General features: G+C 40.6%; 1 protein-coding gene across 1 annotated transcript in view; it reads right to left on the minus strand.

The window, feature by feature from the left end:
* Window positions 1-21,457, minus strand: part of timm50 (translocase of inner mitochondrial membrane 50 homolog (S. cerevisiae)) — a 47,547-nt gene that overhangs the window by 10,032 nt on the left and 16,058 nt on the right. Inside the window, exons 5-8 of the mRNA XM_044354870.1 lie at window positions 9,421-9,479; window positions 7,752-7,871; window positions 3,315-3,419; window positions 1,270-1,368 (exon numbers count right to left, since the gene is read on the minus strand). Of these exons, the coding sequence (XP_044210805.1) occupies window positions 1,270-1,368; window positions 3,315-3,419; window positions 7,752-7,871; window positions 9,421-9,479 (383 nt within the window). The remainder of the gene's footprint in view (window positions 1-1,269; window positions 1,369-3,314; window positions 3,420-7,751; window positions 7,872-9,420; window positions 9,480-21,457) is intronic.

Here is a 21,457-nt window from a genome sequence, read left to right on the forward strand (position 1 = left end):
CGGGGGGAGTAGAAGAGACGGAGCGAACTCAACGAGAGAGACGAGGGAAGGAAGGCGGGTGAAAGGGAGGTGAGATAAGAGGGAAAGGAGAGAGAGAGAGAGAGAGAAGGAGGCATAAGGTTAATGAGGCCTGAGAGGGGAGGAGGAGGAGGAGGAGGGAGGAGGAGGGGATTAGGGAGGTCTATTGTGGCGAGGAAGAGGAGGAGACATCAATGGCAGCAGCAGAAGGCAGCTATGGAGCGCAGACGCAGGGGGTAACGCAGCTTCTCTAACAGCGTACAGGTGTTTTATCCACAAAAAAACATCAACTAGAACAAACGAAACGTCTTTAAACAACTTTAAAACAAACATTAAAGGATTCTTTTGTCACAAAATAAACTTTTCTGATCAGAAGTTTTTGTGTTTCCATCAGAGAAACCTTTAACACATGAATACTGAAGCAATAAACAACACAGAACTAAATAAATAATCATATAAATAAAAATATATTATAACCATGAAATTAAATATTTAATTGAATGTTAAAACTACCTTGACATTTTATCCTGCTTCTTTTCACAGATTTATTTCATTCATTTTTTATTTAATTCCAGCAGTTTATTTCAAAACATTTTTTGACATGTTTTTATTTCACAAATCTGCTTATTTCATTTGTCTCGACTTTCTGATAAAAACGTTGTGATGAAATAAAACATTGAGAAAAATACTGTTGTAAAATAAAATCACCTGCATTAATAATCATTATTACTGTGAAAAGCAGCAGGATGAAATAATATTTGTATTGGATTATTTCATATTATTTTATATATTATATATATATATATTATACTGTAATATTTATATGATCAGGTCTATTTGTTTATTAAGGTAATATTAAACTCTGTAAACAGCAGAGAGTTGAAGATCTTCAGGTTTAATGTTAAATTATTTATCAAGATTGAATTATTTCATAACTTTTTTCATTACTTTTTTTTAAACTTTCTTTGTTGTAATTTATATTCATATTTTCTATAAATTTGTTCATATTTTTTATTATTTTCATACAATTTTCTCTTTTTTTTCAATTTTCAAGTATTTTTCATGAGCTTCATCTCTATGACAGTGTTTGATTAGTTTTTAATTACGTTAACCTGACGTTACTTACCTGTTTAAGAACTGAGCCACACACGCACGCACGCACACACACACACACACACACACACACACACACACACACACACACACACACACACACACACACACACACACACACACACACACAGGTCGTACCTTAACATGATGTCCTTCCATGTAGCGTGTTGCATCTCTAAACAGACGATACATGACGAAACCCTGAGGATCGATGCTGTCAATCAGAGGAAACGCCGTCTGGACAGACACACACACACACACACACACACACACACACGCACGCACACACACACACACACCACAGAAAGACAAAACAATAATTACCATCAGCCATAAATACACTGTAAAATGAATTCATGTCAAGTTATTTTTAAAGCTAAATGTCAAACATTCTCTGTTTCCAGCTTCTAAATGATGATAATTTGCTTCTTCTCTGTGTTTTATATCTTTGTAAACTGAACATCTTTGGGGTTTTGGACTGTTGGTCGGACAGAACGAGACGTCTGAAGACGTCAAACTGGCCTCTGGGATATTGTGACAGGCATTTTATAGACCTGCTAATTATTCAAGAAAAGAAAATCTCTACAGAATAAGTAACAATTAAGATGTTAATCAGGTTTGTTCTTCAGACGAGTGTAAACGAGCCGACACACTTCACACACAAACACAGCAGAGATGAGACTGATAGCATCAGGAGGAGGAGTTTAAATCTGATCGCATGTCAACAGCAGGAATTAACCACCACCACTTCATACAGTTAAAATCATCTCAAAGATGAACCTCATCAGCCTGTTCATGTTTCATAAACTTCAACACTACTGCTTCTGTACAGTGTCGGACCTTTACTGGTCCTTTAGTAGCTGAATGTTCCCTCAAACCCACTGAACTGTTATCTGTCACAAACTGTTTCTGCTGTCAACATTATGGGTTAATGTGGTCGTCGTCTGCATGTGATCACAGCTGTACAAGCTGCTGGAAAAGGGACATTAAATAAAATCCAACAGACTTAAAGCCTTTTCACACTGGACTGGTTGTGTCATCAGGACTTTCACACAGAACGTGAATATTACGAGGCGAAAAAGCGACGCGATTTTTGTGACTTTTCACACAGCGAATAAAAGCATCAACCAATCAGAGAGTGTAATCTGCACAGACAGCTGTTCCTTGCGAAGGCCTACGTGGGGTATTGAATATCCTGCTGTGTGTGTTTATGAACTTATTGACCGTATCTATATTGATTGATCAGCTGCAGGTCTGTCTGTGAGCCCTGCAGGCAGACAGGTAGGTTCACTCACTGTGAACATGAATCAATACATTGATGTATCATCACCGTGTATTTATAAATACAAACACTGTGGATTTCTTCCCGTGGAGCTGATATGCAAACTGTTTGGCTTCAGTAACTTCCTGCTGTCAGTCAGCCTGGTGAAGGCGGTTTGTCCAGCGGCTGCTTCTGTGGACATGAGACGCTGAACGCAGGTCGGAGATCATCATCATCACTGGAGGATGTTGACATGATCTTGTAGCTTCTTCTCCTCACTCGACCAAAGAAGAGGAGAGAGTTATATCCGCTCGATCCACAACGGCTCCGACCTGCGTTCAGCGTCTCTGTCCACAGAAGCAGCCGCTGGACAAACTGCCTTCACCAGGCTGACTGACGGCAGAACGAGCTGTTGCAAATTCATATCACTGCCAGTGTGAATAATTTTGATGTGAACTATTCGCAGGCGATTATTTCGCAATTTCATGTCGTTTATTCGCGTCGCTGTGTATGTGTAAAGGCCTTTACAGTGGGACTAAGATTATCTTGCCCGTAAAGTGTTTTAGGGGAAAAAGGTGGTTATGTGCAGAAAGAAAAGAGTCAAATCTGCTGGAATTTAACTTTCAGTGACTTTATAAACTTTGCTGAAAGCAGCTAAATACACAGACTGATCATCAATCAGTGACATGTTATTGAATGAATGAATGTGTGTGTGTGTGTGTGTGTGTGTGTGTTTCTTCGGGCAGTTTTCAGCTCCTGACAGTGAACCAGAGAGAAGCTGATAAAAACAACATTAACAACAGATCTGATCACATCGGCGTGACAGTGAAACCTCTGAGGGCTTATTTAGCAATAAACACAACTACATTATCTATCTATCTATCTGTGTGTGTGTGTGTGTGTGTGTGTGTGTGTGTCTCACCATGCCGGTCTCTGCAGTGAAGATGACAATCTCATAGAGCGGTGCGAGCTGCTGGAACAGGTAGTCGATACCCGGACGTTTCTTAAACCGCCAACCTGTTGCCAACTGGAAACACACAAACCAGTCAGCAACTCACCATTAAAAACACATGACCAGATCAAACCACAGCGTGTGTGTGTGTGTGACTACCAGACACAGATTGAAAGTCCTTTTAAACACTCTTTTTTTTTTTTATAAATAAAACAGCTGACATTCACACCAAAGCTAAAATAATTCAGTGTCATGTTCCAGAGAGCCGAAGTGAAACCAGAACTTCCAGTTCCTGTTCCAGAAGTAGGAAAAAGGTCATTAAAAATCTCATTAACATGTGTGACTCTGCTAATAACAGAAGCTTCCTGTCATGTGACTCGCTTCCTATGCTTAGAGTTGTTGTTTATTCCATATCTATGTTTTTAACGGCCTTTAACGAGCATCGTGTCCTGGACGTTTGCGGGGAGTTTTATGGATGTGGACAAAACCACAGCATTTGCATTTTTTTTTAATGGGAGCTGTAGGTTTTTTTTATTTTATTTGCTCACGACGAAAATGTCGTTAAAATTTATGACAGCAGCTGCCGTCGTGGAGCCGAGCCGTCTGAGAATATAGAAAGTAAAGTCCAGGAACGCTTCATCGTGTTCAGTTACAGAGGCTAGACAGGAAGTGACGTCATGGGATGAGACACGTCGGACAGGCACATAACAGCGACCTCGAGTATCTTTAACGTACAAATCTAAACCTAAAATAATAAAACAAACCGCTGGATAATGAAACTAAAATCATGAGAACGTAGCATGAAGATGGAAAGAAGCTAATAGCTAAAGATGAGTTATATGATACTGCAGCTATTTATAATGAAGCTAAAGTAATGTGCGTTAATTTGAGAAGGAATTATAAAATATTAAAAACCTTCAGAGGGAAAAAGAGCCTCGTATCTAATGAGTGAGGCTGTTTAGAGCATCACCTACAGTAGAAACTAAAGAGATGACTTTATAATATTTTATAGACTATTCATGATATTTTATAGACTAAGTTACTGCTAGGAAGTCATATAATAACAGATAAAAAAATATTAATTATTAACTTGGCTTCACCGGTTGAACCTTTTATCAGCTTTCAGTCGTAACGTGAGTCTGAACGTTAGTGGGCGGAGGTCAAAGTTCAGGCTTAAAACCAGCGAGGACTTTTATCAAAGAGACAAACCTTTAATTGGATCTTTATTTCTATTTTCTTACAACAACTGGATTTTTGTTTTTATTTAATGTCTTTATTTCTCCTACATCTGATTTTATTATTGCTGCCTTGTGTGAAGTTCTTTGTAATCCGGTTTTTAAAAAGAGTTCTACATATTAGGATTATTGTTAATTTTAGGCCGTCCACATACTTTTGGCAAAGTTGTTTATATTACAGCTTTGAGTCTGAACCTGAGTTTAAAGTTCAGATTAATAAACACATATTAGTTCATAAACTACAAATCAATAACAAAATATTGTTGTTATAAAGATAAATAAGAAATAAGTTATTAAAACACTATGTGTGTGTGACTGTGTGTATGCATGTGTGTGTGTGTGTATATTCATGTGAGTGTATGTGTGTGAGTGTGTGTGTGACTGTGTGTATGCGTGTGTGTGTGTGTGTGTGTATGCGTGTGACTGTGTGTGTGTGTGTGTATGCGTGTGAGTATGCGTGTGAGTGTTTGTGTGTATGCGTGTGTGTGTGTGTATGCGTGAGTGTGTGCGACTGTGTGTATGCGTGTGTGTGTGTATGCGTGTGAGTATGCGTGTGAGTGTTTGTGTGTATGCGTGTGTGTGTGTGTATGCGTGAGTGTGTGTGACTGTGTGTATGCGTGTGAGTGTGTGTGTGTGTGTATGCGTGTGAGTGTGTGTGTGTGTATGCGTGTGAGTGTGTGTGTGTGTATGCGTGTGAGTGTGTGCGACTGTGTGTATGCGTGTGAGTGTGTGTGACTGTGTGTATGCGTGTGAGTGTGTGTGTATGCGTGTGAGTGTGTGTGTATGCGTGTGAGCGTGTGTGTATGCATGTGTGTGTGTGTGTGTATCTATAGCAGCAGAACAGCCATTATTTAGTCGCACTTAAATGATCAAAGGTCATGACCTTTTCCACTCAGGTCGACTCCTGTTTGCTGCTGCTGCTCGAGTGTGTGTAGGTGTGTGTGTAGGTGTGTGTGTGTGTAGATGTGTGTGTGTGTGTAGATGTGTGTGTGCGTGTGTGTGTGTGTGTAGATGTATGTGTGTGTGATGAGACAGATGTTTTTACACAGTGGAGACTTTTCTTTCAGTTGTGTGTTCAGACTCTCAGGACTCGCTGATCATCTGCAGCTATAAAATGCAGGTGACAGTTACAGAGTGTGAGTGTGTGTGTGTGTGTGTGTGTGTGTGTGTGTGTGTGTATGTGTGTGTGTGCGTGTGTGTATTTGTACAAGTTGTGGTGTGAGATAGATAATAGTGATGGATAAAAGCGTTTTTGTTGGTGTTCATCTGCTTTATAATAACAGGCGGCAGGTGTCGAATTACAGCTGCTGCACACCTGTCAGGTAGGCAGACAGACTGTGTGTGTGTGTGTGTGTGTGTGTGTGTGTGTGTGTGTGTGTGTGTGTGTGTGTGTGTGTGTGTGTGTGTGTGTGTGTGTGTTATGAGGTGGGAGGGGCTCTCAGCAGACAATAGCACAAGTCGACAGGTGGTGGGACACACCTCCATCCTCCACCTGTGCCCAAATTCACCTCCACTCCTCCTTCCTTCCTTTCTTCAACTGTTTTCTTTTCACTTCCTTTCTTACAAATATTTGATATATAAAGTTCGAGCTGCTTTTCTTTCTCTCTCTCTTGGTGTTTTTATTGTGTATTTCTTGAGCGGGAGGAAAGAAAATGAATAATTATTGGCATGTGAGGAGCAGACAGGAAAGACAAGGAAAAGAGAAGGAATGAAAGGAGAAAATAAAGGAGCAGAAGACCAGAGGAGGAGAAGAAGAGGAGAGGAGGAAAGGAAGTCTAAGAGAAGAGAGGAGGGATAAACAGAAGAGAGTAAAAGGAGGATGAGAGGAGGAGAAAGAGGGAGAAAAGCAGAATGGTAGAAGAGTAAAGGAGGATTACAGGACAGGAATATAATAATAAGGATGAAATCCATTTATCAAATCTCTTATTTTAGCAGGTTTACTTTTCAACAAACTCCACCAGCTTTGCTTTATAGATATTAAAGAGAACTGAATTAAATTAAATATAATAAAAGGCTAAAATAACTACAACTCCCAAGATGTTTTATGGCAAAAACACAGAAGTTTTTAGAGGCAACGTACAAACATTAACAACCTGAAAATAAGATGAGCAGCACAATATATAAAAAAGTTAATTAAATGTATCAGACACTGCAAATACTAAAAGGTCCCGATTCACAGATGTGAACTGGCTGAAATGGTTTATGGGTAATGTAGTATTTAGACCCATCCGCCTAATGACAGTAAAAATAAAAAAATCTGCTTTCTGAGAATTTAAATTAAAATAATTCAAACCGGAGGCCGAAACATAAAGTTCACTAACACTTCACAACTCTGTAGAAGAGCAGAGGAAGAAACCACAGAAGAAGAGGAGTAGACGAGAGAGTATAGAGCATGGATGTATAAAGAGGACTGGATACAGGAAGAGCGCCAGGCGCCATACTATAGCGGCCAAACCGTGTAATGACAACGTCACGTGATGCACACTGGCCCAAAAAGACTTTTACCCAGAGACTTACATTGTGGAAGAGACGTCTGTAAATCAGCGGATACATTTTTCTGAGCGTCACACCCCCCGCGAAATGTCTCGTCTCACTATCAGAATTAAATCCGTTCGGTCCGATCACGTTTCAAAAGCCTCGAAGAGCCGCATGATTGAATTGTTTTATCTCCATTCGAGTTAGCCGGAGGGCTAAACCGGAAGTAGCCGCCTCTGTCAGTGAAAGTCACTAGTGCACACGCTCTATGGGCCGCACGATGCGGAGGATCCGGGTACTTTCATACCAGGAAGTCGATTTTTTTTTTTGGCTTCATGCGCCACTGAGCAACTTTCATAAGAATGAGCGGGGCCCCGTATCCAGTTCTCTTTATACATCCATGGTATAGAGGAGGAATCCAGAGGAGATACTGAAGATCCTGATTCACAACTATGAACTGGCTGAAATGGCTTATGGGTAATGTAGTATTTAGATCAATCCGCCTAATGACTGATCTCTGAGAATCTAAATTAAAATAATTCAAACTGGAGGCCAAAACATAAACTCCAGGAATACAGAATGTGGTACCAGCACTTCACAGAGCAGAGGAAGAAACCATAGAAGAAGAGGAGTAGATGAGAGAGTATAGAGGAGGAATCCAGAGGAGTTTGGATGTGGAGAGGCGTAGGAGACGTACCGACCACTCCGGGTGCAGCAGGACGTCGGTGAGCTCCAGCACCAGCGTGTAGGGAGGCTGGTAGTACGGCTCCTTCAGAGGGTCGGGCAGCAGCTTCGGGCTCGTCGGCTCGATGATCATCTGACACCAACGAAATCGTCAAAAGAGTATTATAAACCTTTTTCTTCACCCTCAACCTAAAATAACCTTTATTATAGATAGAAACTTAAGCAGGAAGAAGAAAAGGACATCTCATTTCTCTGAAAAACATATACATGTTTCCTCTTTTCCTGTGAGCGAAACGTGGATGCAGTTATGGGAACTGAGATGCCTTCAAAACTAAAAATACATCAAACATATTTCACACGTTCCAGAGATGAGGAAGTCAGCGAGTCTGAGAAAACTGGCTTCAAAAAAGAAAAACAACAACCAGCCCACACATCTCTCTTATATATATATATAGGAGTGAATATTCTGATCTAACAGACAGTAGAAATGATTTTCTGTCAATAGGAGACTGAATATAAACCGCTGTGAAGAGTGAAGAGCTCGTATCAAGATAAACCTTCATTAAAAGGACACTGGAGCTGCTGTTTATTCATGTCTGATGACTTCAGGGACGGAGCTGGAGGACAAAAAACCCCCCCGAAACTATCATCTGAATCCTGCAAACAACACGTTCCTGCAGCGGTGAGTTCACTTTAATTTAATTCAGTGTCATCACTATTAATTCTGGTAAATCAGCCTAAAAAAAAAAAAAAAAAACGAGAAACCGCGAAAAAGGAAAGTCAAACAATTTCTCGCTCCTGAGGAGGAAGTAACTGATTGTCTGTAATAAAACAAACGGTTTACTGTTAATAATATGAGATAGTAATAACGGTAATAGTGTGATAACAGGGTAAAAGTGAAATTAAATGAACACCACAGCCAGGATGTTTTAACTGAGATCATTTATCCAAAACTATTTTAAAAGACAAATCATTTTAAACGATTGATGGTCTCAAAGCTTTTTTTCTAAGAGCTTTCATCCCTCTATATTCATTCAAGAGTGTCTTAAACCAACATTAAGGAGCCCGAATGAACATTTATCTTGTTGTAATCATTCCTCCTGTTCATACTGACCATTAGAAGATCCTTTCATAAAATACTTACAATGCAAAAATGTATTTAAAAAGTTTATCTGAAGCTAATATGAAGCTTCAGCGTCCAAATGAGTCAAATCAAGTAGATATCTTTCAACGTTACAGTCTTTTTAGTGCCAGAGTCCCTCTTTTTGTTACTATACTTCCACCTGCAGCTCAACAGGGAAACACTGTCTGAGGAAACACAAAGAGGGAATTTGATGCTAAAAAAGACTGTAAATGTGTCAGATATCCACTTGATATGACTAACTCAGACTGCTGAAGCTGAATAGAAGCTTCACAGAGACTTTTAAATGCATTGAAAGCACATTTGAAGGATCTTTTAACATCCAGTATTTCACTGTTACCATGGACACCTGACTGTTGTTTTAACACACAACTAAGTTTTCTTTGCCCACAACAGTCAAATTTAAAGTCTAAAATAATTGGTATGAGCCTTTAAAATCGCATCATTTGCAACTTTTACATTATAAAATGTAAAGGTCCCCAAATACTGAAGATAAAGTTTGTTAAATTATAATAGGATGACATTTGAATGCATCACTCACCTGTCTGTAGTCCTGGAAGTATTTAAAGGTTCTTCTCAGATGTTGGATTACAGGCGGGTCTGAAATAGAAAAAAAAACTTCAGTAAATGTCTGATAAAATATAGATGATTCAGTTTAATGTGACGTTGAAACATTGTGTTCAAACTGAAGCACAGAAAGTTAAAAACACAGAAGTTGAAAATAATATTTCTGCATTTTTAGGTTTCAATCGTTTGATAGAAGAGAGATGAAGAGAAGACTTTGTTGATTATTAACAACTATAAAGACGTAGAAACTAAGAAATGTCACTGATAAAGTAACATCCTCTTTAATAGAGATGAAGCACAGCTGTACTAACAGCTGATAACATCTGTCTGGAGCTGAAGTCATGTGACTGACGGCAGATATTTCACAGCTGACTACCCGTCAGTCTTTCCTTTTCATGATTAAAGTTCTCGTTTTCTGTCTCCAGCGTGGTAAACGTTTCCTCAGTTTCTTGTTTTAATAATGACATTTGATATTAAATTAAATTATTATTGGATACTAAATGATTGTTTTAACAGAAAATGTTCCCATTATTGCACAATAATCAACGTATCTTAGTCGCTGAGTGGATCTTTTTCTTGTTTTAATTTTGAGAAATAAAAAGAATGTTTTGTGTTATAACAAGATGAGAGAAAATAACATGAAAAATATATATTTATAAAATGAAAAGGATCTTGTTAAAATGACTTTAGACACAGAAACTAAACTGTTTACATTTTAGCAGCTCTTTAAGGTAACCAGCATCATTAAACATGAATTCCAACATGAAGTCTTCAGATGTCTTGTTTTGTCAACAACTCAATAAGATATTCAGTTTACTGTCAAAGAATGTAAAGAAACCAGAAAATATTCATATTTAAGAAGCTGGAATCAGAGAATTTGGACATTTTCTTCTTTAAAAAAATTACTCAAAACAATTAATTATCAAAATAGTTGGCGATAAATATCATTATTAATCAATTATGCAAAAGTTAGTTTTCCCAGTGAACAACTGTTATGTGTAGATTATTTTATGACAGATTACGTCACACTTAAAACCAAGACGCAGCTGCACCGATCGTTTACCTGAACAGGAAATGCTAGATGAGATCTGATTGGTCAGGACGATGACATGTGGCTGAACAGAGTTATGATCACCTGCAGCCTCCGAACTGATCAATGAGGCGGCGACACAAGCTGCTGCTGCTGCCGATGGCGACGCCGATAAGCCAGCTAGCTAGCTAGCTGCTAATAAAACCTCCAGCTGTCAACCTGCTAATGACTAATAATAATAAAGACTTTGTTTCCCATGGGGCCGTGGGCTCATTACTGCAAATACGACCACAATAGCGAGATACACACACACACACGCGCCTCTCTCTATCCTTCCATCTCTGCCTAAACACACACGCTGAAGCTAGCACGCTCTGGTCCCAGGGGACTCAATCCCCCAGAGTTCATAGCAGCGTGCTGAAGCAGGAAGCAGAAGCCATCTGCCATAGTCCTGCTGTGATGACGCGCTGAGTGGGCGCATACGCTTCCACACGCGTGCGTGCGTGTATGTGTGTGTGTGTGTGTGTGCGTGCGTACAGAGATCACTAGATAATGTAGAGTGTGAACAGTCCTGTCCAACATTTTAAAACAAACTAACGTGAAATATAAAATGAATTTTAGAGCATCGACTGCAGATAAAGTTCATGAAAAGACACAAGATGATGTGATGAAAATGCAACCCCTCAAATTAAAAATATGAGTAAGAAAACTCAGCTGTGTGACTCCACTTCATGAAGAATTTTAACAAGGTAACTGAACTTTTTTATTTTTCTCTGTCTTAAAACATGTCTGGAGGATGTTTACTGCTAATTTTTTCCGTCTCGTCACACAGTCGGATGCGTCGTCGTCATGTACAAACACGCCGGGATTCGATTCATAAATAAGCAGAAGCTGTTTTTGAGTGACGTGAAGTGAAATGAGGTGAAAACCTACACTTTGTTTAACACACACACACACACACACACACACACACACACACACACACACACACACACACACACACACACACACACACACACACATACACACACACACTGGTGCAGGCAGCGTGGGAGTGTAAGCGTGGCTGTGAAGTAACCTCTCCCCTGGGATCCCGACCAAACACACCCCATAATGAAAAATTAAGTGTGTGTGTGTGGTATGCAGTATGATGTCATCCTAGTCAGTATGTGTGGACGCCCTCTGTGATGTGTGTGTGGCAGATTAAGGCTTTTATCATGTTAATTGACGGGGGCGGACGATGCAGGAGAGGAGGAGGAGGTGGGGGTAGGTGGGGTGGGTGTGGGTGTGGGTGTGTTTGGAGGGGGGTGGGTGGGAGGAGGTGGAGGAGTGGAAGCGATGAACAGAGGATTACAGGGAAAGGATGGAGAGGAGGAGGAGGAGGAGGACTATTTGTCACCCTGTCAGCTTCCTCTAACGAGAGGAGGAAGTCTCCTTCACTAGTGAATCTCAGCTCCAGGATCTGAACTTCTATAAGTGTTGTAGAGCAGAAATCATCAGCTGATCAATAAATTAGTTGACTGAGAGAAGATTCTGGCAATCGATTAATCATTTCAATCATTTTTTAAGCTGTAATCAGGTTCCTGCCTCTAAAATATGATGATTTGCTGTTTTTTCTCTGTTTTATATCATCTGTAGACAAAAAAAACCTGAATTTTTGGCTGAAGACACGGCCTTGGGATTGAGCATTTTATAGACTACATAATCAATTAATCAAGAAAACAACCAGCAGATTAATTGATAATGAAAATAATCATTATCCCTAAAACACTGAACATCATTCTAACTGTTTTTAGAGCTACTTAGAGCTGAAAACAGTCGATTAATCAATCAGACAACCAGCAGAATGATCTAGAGCTGCAACAATTAGTCGATTAATCAGTTAGTTGCCAACTATTAAATTGATCAACTATTTTGATAATCAGTTAATCATTTGGAGTCATTTTTACGGCAAAAATAGTTTCTGAAATGTGAATATTTTCTGGTTTCTTTAGTCCTTTATGACAGTAAACTGAATATTTCTGAGTTTTGGACAAAACAAGACATTTGAAGATGCTGTCTTGGACTTTAGGAAACACTGATCCACATTTTTCATCGTTTACTGACATTTTACGGCCCAAACAATTAATCGAGAAAATAATCAACAATGAAAATAATCGTTGCAGCTTTAGGATGATCAGAGTTAATCTTTTAAGTCATTTATTTAGCAAAAATGCCAAAAATTCACCGGTTTCAGTTTCTTAAACGTGAATTTTTCCTGTTTTTCTTCATCTTTGAGGTTTGGATCGTTTGTCTGGCAAAACAAACAACTTGAAGACATCAAACGTGGAATCTATAAAAAATGTGACGGACACTTTTCACCATTTTTTTTTAACAGAGTTTTAAACATTTAACCCTTTCATGCATAGCGGTCACTACAGTGGACAGCTATTCAAAAGCCGTTCTCTTAGATATGCATGTGGTTTAATGGTATAGTTGCACATTAGCCAACACGGTGGACTCTAGTGTGTCATCCCATGTTTAAAAAAAAACAATGAAGTTCAAATATTTTTTTCATGCCTAAAGGGGAATAAAAACACTAAGGCTATCATTATTCATGCATGAAAGGGTTCAAATGGAGAAACTTCTTAATGGTGGAAACGTTCTTGTTGAATACTTCTTTGACCTTTTATCTCACATTAATGTTTAACTTCCGTCTTGACGTTGATGAAAACAATAATTTGGCTCTTTGACCGCAGATGAAACAGCTCAGTTAACTTCAACCTTTATGATTTTTATAGCTTTACACCTGAGGGATTAAAGATTTCAGACTAAGGTTGTGCCGACTAGTGATTGGATAACATATTGACGACTGATTTTAACAAACTTACTATGAGAACTAAAATGTGTTATACATGTAGCTTCTTTACGTGATGTGTGATGGAGAGGAGTATGAAGTTATCAGTATATCTGTGAACGTAGCAGTGCAGTGTGTGTAGATCAACTAAAATGTAAAGAGGTCCAGTTAGAGAAGCAAAGGTCCAGAAGATCATGATGTCTTTAACTACTTAGTGTGATGTATATTTAAGTAGCCTAGTAGTTGTATCAACATCTGCATGTAATCAATACCTGACAAATGAATTCAGTACAATTCAAAAACTTTTTGTTTAATGTAATAATAATAATAATTATAATAATAATAATAATCTCATCTACTAAATAAAATAGGGCTGCATTTGAAAATAAGAGAAAATAAGTAAAATGTTCAATTAAGTGCTTAACTTCAGAAAAATAAAATAAAAAGGGAGGAAAAGCTTGAATTTCCCCCTTTTCTGTTTCACATCTTGACTTTCTCCGTCTCACTCGTCTTTTCTTTCTTCACCGTCTACTGTAAAGACTACAAAAGCTGCGCCAGTTAAAATACAAGCCCCCCGTCGGGTTTTAAATCATAACCTTCTGTCTTGGCGGTAGGTTCGGGTCCATATGGGACAGCTTCTGGGTTCGGACCGGAGTCCTCCAGTTAGTGACCTCTGGTCCAGGATATTTGACAGTGAATAAATGCTACCAAACAGTGGATTTTGTTTTCTTTGACTGCATTAGCTGTGAGCGGCGATGTCTTCTGTGGGGACACCCCTGACGCCCGGCGCCCACGTACACTCGCCGACGCAAATATGTCGGCAACTGCCAGGTCTTGGCCTGACGAGCGAGGGTGTCATTGGAGATAAAAACCGAGGTTGTTTGTCAAACTGTATCTCAATGACTGAATCTTGGCTGCAGCAGAACAGCAGATAAACTATTACAGGAAGTTTGGAAATGCCCTAATTATCTCCAAGAGAGTCTCGAAAAGGTCTTGAACAAAGTTAAGTACAAGGTTTTGTTTGTTTGCAGTCTCACACAGTGATGTTTTGACAATTCTGGAGCTGTTTGCAGAAGTTTAACTTTGTTTTTTGGAACAAATTGCATCACCTCAAGTGTTTGTTTGGATGTAAAATAACTGAGATTCCTGTTTGTCATGTGTTGCTGCCTGGAGTGTTTCCTCCTGGTGACATTCTGGTGTGTGTGTGTGTGAGGAGGAGGAGGAGAAGCCTCCACCACCACCACCACCACCACCACCACCACCACCACCACCACCACCACCTCCTCCTCCTCCTCCTCCTCCTTCTCTTTCTTCTCCTCTCTTGTTTTTCTCCTTTCATCTACTCTCCCTCTCTAACGGTCTTTCTTTCATAGTCAATGTCGGCTCTTTGTGCGAGAGGCCTCGCTCCGTCGAGCTGTCAGATCAGGGCTGTTTGTGTTTTTCTCGGTCCGGCCTTGGGTGGGGTGGGGGCCCAGATAACCCCCACCCCTGGTCTGCTGAATTAGCCATTAGCAGCTTCTGTTTGCAGTGGTTTACCACCAACTATCACTGGTTTTACTTTGATATTGAGGAAAACTTCTGCAAGTTCTGCAGCCTCTGTTTTCTTTGGATTTATGGAGGTTTATAGGCGACGTTTAGCAGGTTTAACGTTTACCATGTTCAGTGTTCCCTTTAGGTTGACTGCTTTAGAGCTCGAGACAGAGACTCATCAGCCGGACATTTCTCCGTTCTCTGTTAAAGAGCGGCTGAGATTGACACTAAAAATGAGAATTGCTGGTCCACCTTTAAAGTCAGTCCACCTTAAGTGAGCCTGACCAAGTTAAGCTAACGCACTGTTGCTAACTGAATGAATATAGGGGAAACACTGATGTTTATCTTCTTGATTAGCGTCTTAGCATGCTAACATTAGCTTGATAGCACTAAAAGTGTAGCTAAAGCTAAGAAAAAATGTCATTAATTTGGTTATAAAATAAAGTATTGAACAAATTGATAAAGCTGACCTGATGATGGCACTAGATTAAACGTTCAGTGATCCTCTGAGGACCATAACTCTCAAGATCTAATGCTAACAGTTATATTTTATATGCCAATAGTTATATTTCAGTCTGCTAGTTGTGTGGCTAAAGCTTCATTTTATCTCTAAACAAGTCCTGCAATGTGTTTTATATTGAAGGAGGATAAACAATCTACTCACATTTGTATTTCCTCTCATGTGTGACCTGTTGTTGGGAAATATTTGCTTTTTAAAGCAGAGATACACATAGGACAGAGTGGAGATAAACAGAAGGAGCAGGAGAAGAAAACAAGTTCAGGAGGAAGAAAGAAAGAATGAAGGAGGGAGGGGTGGACCAAAATAATGGAGAGAAAAGATGAAAGAAGTGGTGGGATAAACGGTCGGAAAGAGGGAAGCAAATAAGGAGAGAGGGAGGGGTACAAGAAGATAAAAGAAAAGGGATAAAAGTAAGGAATGCGGGATAAAATGATGGATAAGAGGAGGAGAGAAGGATGAGGTAAGAAAAAAAAAAGAGGGAAATCAGGGAAAAACATGAGGGATGAAATCAGAGGAAGGAGGGATGAAGAGGGAGGTGTGGTGAGATAGATGGATGGCGGCGGGGGCCTCCTCCGTCCCCAAACAAAAGCTGTGGTCAGGCCCGGCATCTGCTGCACAACACCTCCTCCTCCTCCGTCAATCGTTTGTTTTCTCTCTGGGTGACAAACGGCAGCGTGGCCCGGCCTCTTTAATGCTCGGACCTGTGTGTGTGTGTGTGTGTGTGTGTGTGTGTGTGTGTGTGTGTGTGTGTGTGTTTGACAGGCCTCAGGGGATAAACAGGACGAAAAGCGTGTGTGTTCATATTAGAGCAGCAGCAGTTCTGAGCAGGTTTCATGTCCTCTGTTTGGCTCCGTGACGTGTTTGAAATCACATATTAATGACATATTATGCTTTTTGTGATATTCTGTTATTTATATCCTCTTTATGATGTTAAAAAGTTGCTAAACTTGAGCTGCACGCAGGGAGAAAAAAAAAAGCCCCCTGCAAGTCAAAACCCAGGGCTTCAACCTGCTCTAAACACTTCGTTTGCAAAGTTACCTCTACTTCCTCTTTGTGATGACGTCAGACTGTTCGCACACGCCCACAAACTGCTACTTCAGCTACTTTATCTGCTAGTTCAGGTGTGTGTGTGTGTATTTATTAACAATTTCATGTAGAGGAGAGTCCCGTAACCCCAACAGTTTGACTGTAAGGCTCAAGTGTCATCAGAGACGTCATGAAATCCGAGGGGGACTACTTTGTGTGTCACATTTTCTGGTTGCTATGGTTTCCGATGCTCCTCTGCATCATGCACATGAACGCAGCCACTTGCTACACAGAACTACACAACTATTAGAGAACCAGTTTAGTTGCTGCAGGGGAAAATGAAAACAAATCTTCTGTTTCCTGCTGACAGATGTCTTATGATGGTTTATGGCTCAGAACCGGATCATAAAACGTGCGTCCGACCACGACGGACATCAAATGTGTTTGCAGTCGACCGTCACAGAGAGGGGAGGGAGAAGAGGAGACGAGCTATCGCTTAAATACGCAGATAACGGTGCATATTTTAATAATGCGGGGTAATTTGGTTAAGTCTGCAAGCATGCATCCATGCGCATTCTACCTCCATGCTACGGCTAAGTGCTGCACTGCCAAAACATCAAATGGATTATATAACTATTTTGATTTTGACAGTGATTGTTTGAGTCAGGGGAGCAAACCGAAGCCAGGAAAGTCACGTACCGAAGCGAACATCCTGCACGGGACGCACACACGAACCATTACACCCCGCATGGCACGCAAACACAGTCTATAGCCAAACATGTCCCACAAGACCCATTAATGCATCCTCCATCCCTCTGCTCACCTTCTGCTGCACCCAGAGGAGGAGGAGGAGGAGGAGGAGGGGCAGAAATACTGGAGGAAGGCAGGATGAGAGAGGAAAAGGAGGGTGGAGATACTGGAGGACAGATCAAAGATTATCCATCCATGCTCCTTGAGGGATCACGACCTTTTTCCCCCCGGACCCTAAACTCATCAGGGATGATTTGGTCCCTAAGGTCCCTAAAAAAAGGTCCTTGAGGTCATGATTGACCCTCATTATTCTGAAGAGGGCTGATGGGTAATGCTCCGGGGACATTTAGATCTGAGCTATGTATAAATCAGCAGCCAGTGACTCAATAACATTTATCACCTTTCAGTAAAATCAATAGGTGATGATGTAATAATCTCACGGTGATGTGATGACCATGTGATGTCTTTATCCGCCCGCCGCTGGTTCAGACAAGCACGGCTAAAATCAAAAAGACTAAACAACAAACCGAATAGCTTTTGTTGAAAACTAAGGGTGTAATGTTACGTGTATTCGTCTAGAACTGTTCAGTCTACATCTGGTCTTAGTTCGATACGCTCCGTGACTCAGGACGCAACGGATCACGGCTCAGATCGTATCACAGTTTACAGTCACGGATCGGATCATTTTTCACATCGAGCGAAACAAAAGAAAAGGAAGACAAATATAACTCTGCTTTCCATTTATTCTGTGAAACACTTAAAGCAAAGAACTTCTGCCTGAAAACAACTTTCAAAATGTCCGATGTTTAGATAAAACCTTAAAATATATAAAATATTCAAAACTCAGTTGTTAAATTTAAGTGCAATATGAAGCCTGATACCTTCCTCCTTTAAACGTGGTAGTGAATGAAACAACAGCCTGTGTCCACATCATCAAAACTAACTTACAAACATGAACACACGTCTTGTCCTGCAGCTTGTTGAAGGAGCCACCAAACAAACATTCACCGCTAACAGTTAGCAGCTACGTAGCTTAACAGCATGTAAACATACCTGCAGACGTCACTACGGACCCGTTAGATGCTGGTTTGATCATTTACTCTTCAAAAATCCCTGTTAGTGACGCTGTCTGTCTGTGACTTGTAGCTACAGCAGTTTGATTTGTCTGAACTGTGAGGGGCGATCCGTCCAGATCACAGATCAACTAGTGTCTGTTACACCTCTATACATGGTCCAAACAATTACTGTTAAAATAGTTGATAAAAGTAATTTTTGAAAAGATCAGGAACCCTGAACCGTAGTGACTTTATTATCTAATCAGCTGAGTAGCTCACTTGATGTAGTTTTGTTAGAGGACGTCTCATATTCAGTGTTAGAGACTTGAATTTCTTTCACAAATGAAAACATAAAGTGTGTTTGATAATGATCAGGAAGTCCTGGAAGATGGAGATCTAGACCAGACCAGGAAGGCAGTAAGCCATGTTACTTTGCCTAAAATATCCATACAGTGTGTGTTTGTGTGTGTGTGTGTGTGTGTGTGTGTGTGTGTGTGTGTGTGTGTGTGTGTTTGATGGACAGCTGTGAGGTTTACTTCTGGTCGATCAGTCGCGACAGAATTCTCCTCTTAAATGAATTCTAATCGCCTGCTGATACCAATAATCTACTCGTCAATACCCGAGTGTCCCGGAGGTCCAGTGCTGCCTGCACCCACATCCCTCCTTCTGTTCAGAAATCCATCCACCCACCTGTCCGTCCATCCACCCATCTATCCATCCGTCCATCCACCCACCTACCCATCCATCCATCAATCAATCCAACCGTCCATCAATCCATCCTCTATTCATTCATCCATCCATCCACCCGTCCGTCTATCTATCTATCCACACATCCATCTATCCACCCATCTATCCATCCATCCATCCACCCATCTATCCATCCCTCCATCAATCCCTCCATCTATCCACCCATCTATCCATCCCTCCATCCATCCATCTATCTATCCACACATCCATCTATCCACCCATCTATCCACCCATCTATCCATCCCTCCATCCATCCATCTATCTATCCACACATCCATCTATCCACCCATCTATCCATCCCTCCATCCGTCCATCTATCTATCCACACATTCATCTATCCACCCATCCATCCACCCATCTATCCATCCATCCATCCCTCCATCAATCCCTCCATCTATCCACCCGTGCATCCATCCACCCGTCCATCCACCCGTCCATCCATCCATCCATCCATCCATCCATCCATCCTCTCCTGTCTGTTCAGACCAGACTTCATTCACTTTTTCATCAGTTTCAGTTGAACATCTTCCTAAAAACATGAGAGGACGTCAGCTTGCTGCTGGCTTTAAACAACACATTATGTTCAGGATTTGTGGACCTCAGAGATCCAGAAACCAGGACAGAGACGGAGACAGATGGACAGATCAGACAGATCAGAGCAGAAGATGAAAAGACACGAAGACACGAAGAGACAGTAATAAAACTACAGACACAGAAGGATGAAGAGACGGAGGTTTGTAGTCAGATGAGGACAAAGTGGACCTCGGGGAGCTTTTTATGACGGATGGAGGGATGGACCGAGGAAGAGGAGGAAGAGGAGGAGGAGGAGGAGGAGGGAGGGCAGGAAACACAGACTGCACCTCTGGGAGAGAGACTTATTGATGAAGTGATTATTAGTATCAGCAGGCGATCAGAACTCATTTAGAGAGGAAGTCTGATGGCGGCAGATGGATCTCAAAGTAGTAAAACAAGTCATCAATATCCAATTTCCGCCACCGTTTACAGAACATTATCATAAGTGCAGATGCTCACATTGTTATTGTTATTGGTGAGGACAGCCCTTTGAGAGTTTTAGTCATATTCAGTCAACTTAAAAAGTATTATCTCACTGACTCATGATTTTCTGTTGTACACGTGGTTAACTAGTCGGCCAAAGTCACATCTGATTGGATACGTTTTTGTTTATGTCTCTGAGTTCAAGATTTACAGGAAACGATAAGAAGCATTTTGAAAAAACTCAAAACATTTTGACATATATTTGGCACATAAGAGGTGACTGAACAATAAACCCAGAGACACGGAATTAAATCTGTGAAAATGTTTTGTTTTTAATGCTTCTTATTTTAGGTCAACATTTATTCAACCAGAACGTTTGATTATCTCGAGTCTGATCTCAGGAGAAGAAAACCACAAACATGTTTGTTAAGTATAGTTTTACTGACATAGTTCAACTTGTCAGAATTCATCCAGATGATTTTACACTAAAATAACTGAAAACTGGTCTTTTTGTCAACAACAGGAAATGAAGATTTATCCACCGTTGTTTGATAAAATAGATTTCGTTTTCTCTTTGTCATGGGAACACAAGTCTGTCGATAAATATTTTTTTTTTGCTTATCTGGATTGTTGGGAAGTTTTTTTTTCCTGGGACTTTTGCCATCATTTCCAGTATTTTTAAAAACAGATTTTTCTAATTATTTTATTATTTTGTTATTACATTTCCAGGCTGCTGTGACCTTTGACCTCTTCTGTAGGTTGATGGGGGGAACTTCAAGCTTAAAGTCTGGCGCCAAATCTCTCTCTCTCTCTCTCTCTCTCTCTGTCTGCATAAATGACCGAAAATGTAAATGCAAGTGCAGACAAGCAGTTTGGGGGGGGGATGAATGATGGGACAGGGGCATATGGATGGTTGGTACACACACACACACACACACACACACACACACACACACACACACACACACACACAGTGAGAGCAGTTGGCAGTGCCACTGAGGCTCTGTAGAGTGATCCATCATTCAAACAAACCCCGACACCGACACGCTGCCATCGCTTCCAGGGTGTCAATAAAAAAAAACACACATGTTCAGTAGAAGAAGAAGGAGGAGGACAACTCATCACACACACACACACACACCAGTCCTTCAATAAAAACGCATCTGCACTGAAATAAAAGCATCTTTCAGTCTGATATCTGCTGCAGACTGAGACCTGCGTCCACATTAAGACACCTAAACGGGTCATTATTCTCCTCCTACTGGGCATGTGCAGAGGAGAGACGAGCGAGTCGGCTGTGGAAAACCAGCAAAGAAGAAACGGTTATATTTAGTTTTATTGCAGCGGATTCCAACAGTTTGAGCAGAGAAAGGTGGTAGATATATCTACGATTAACTCTAAACAAGCTGTCAGAGGAGATGATAAAAACAACAACACTCTCATGAAGTCATCCGCCGCTGTTGATATTGAGTTTCTTCCTCTTCAAATTAAACACCACGACAACGACGCCAAGCTGACCTT

The sequence above is a fragment of the Thunnus albacares genome, chromosome 6 (assembly GCF_914725855.1).
Source record: "Thunnus albacares chromosome 6, fThuAlb1.1, whole genome shotgun sequence".
NCBI classification, from domain to species: Eukaryota; Metazoa; Chordata; class Actinopteri; order Scombriformes; family Scombridae; genus Thunnus; species Thunnus albacares.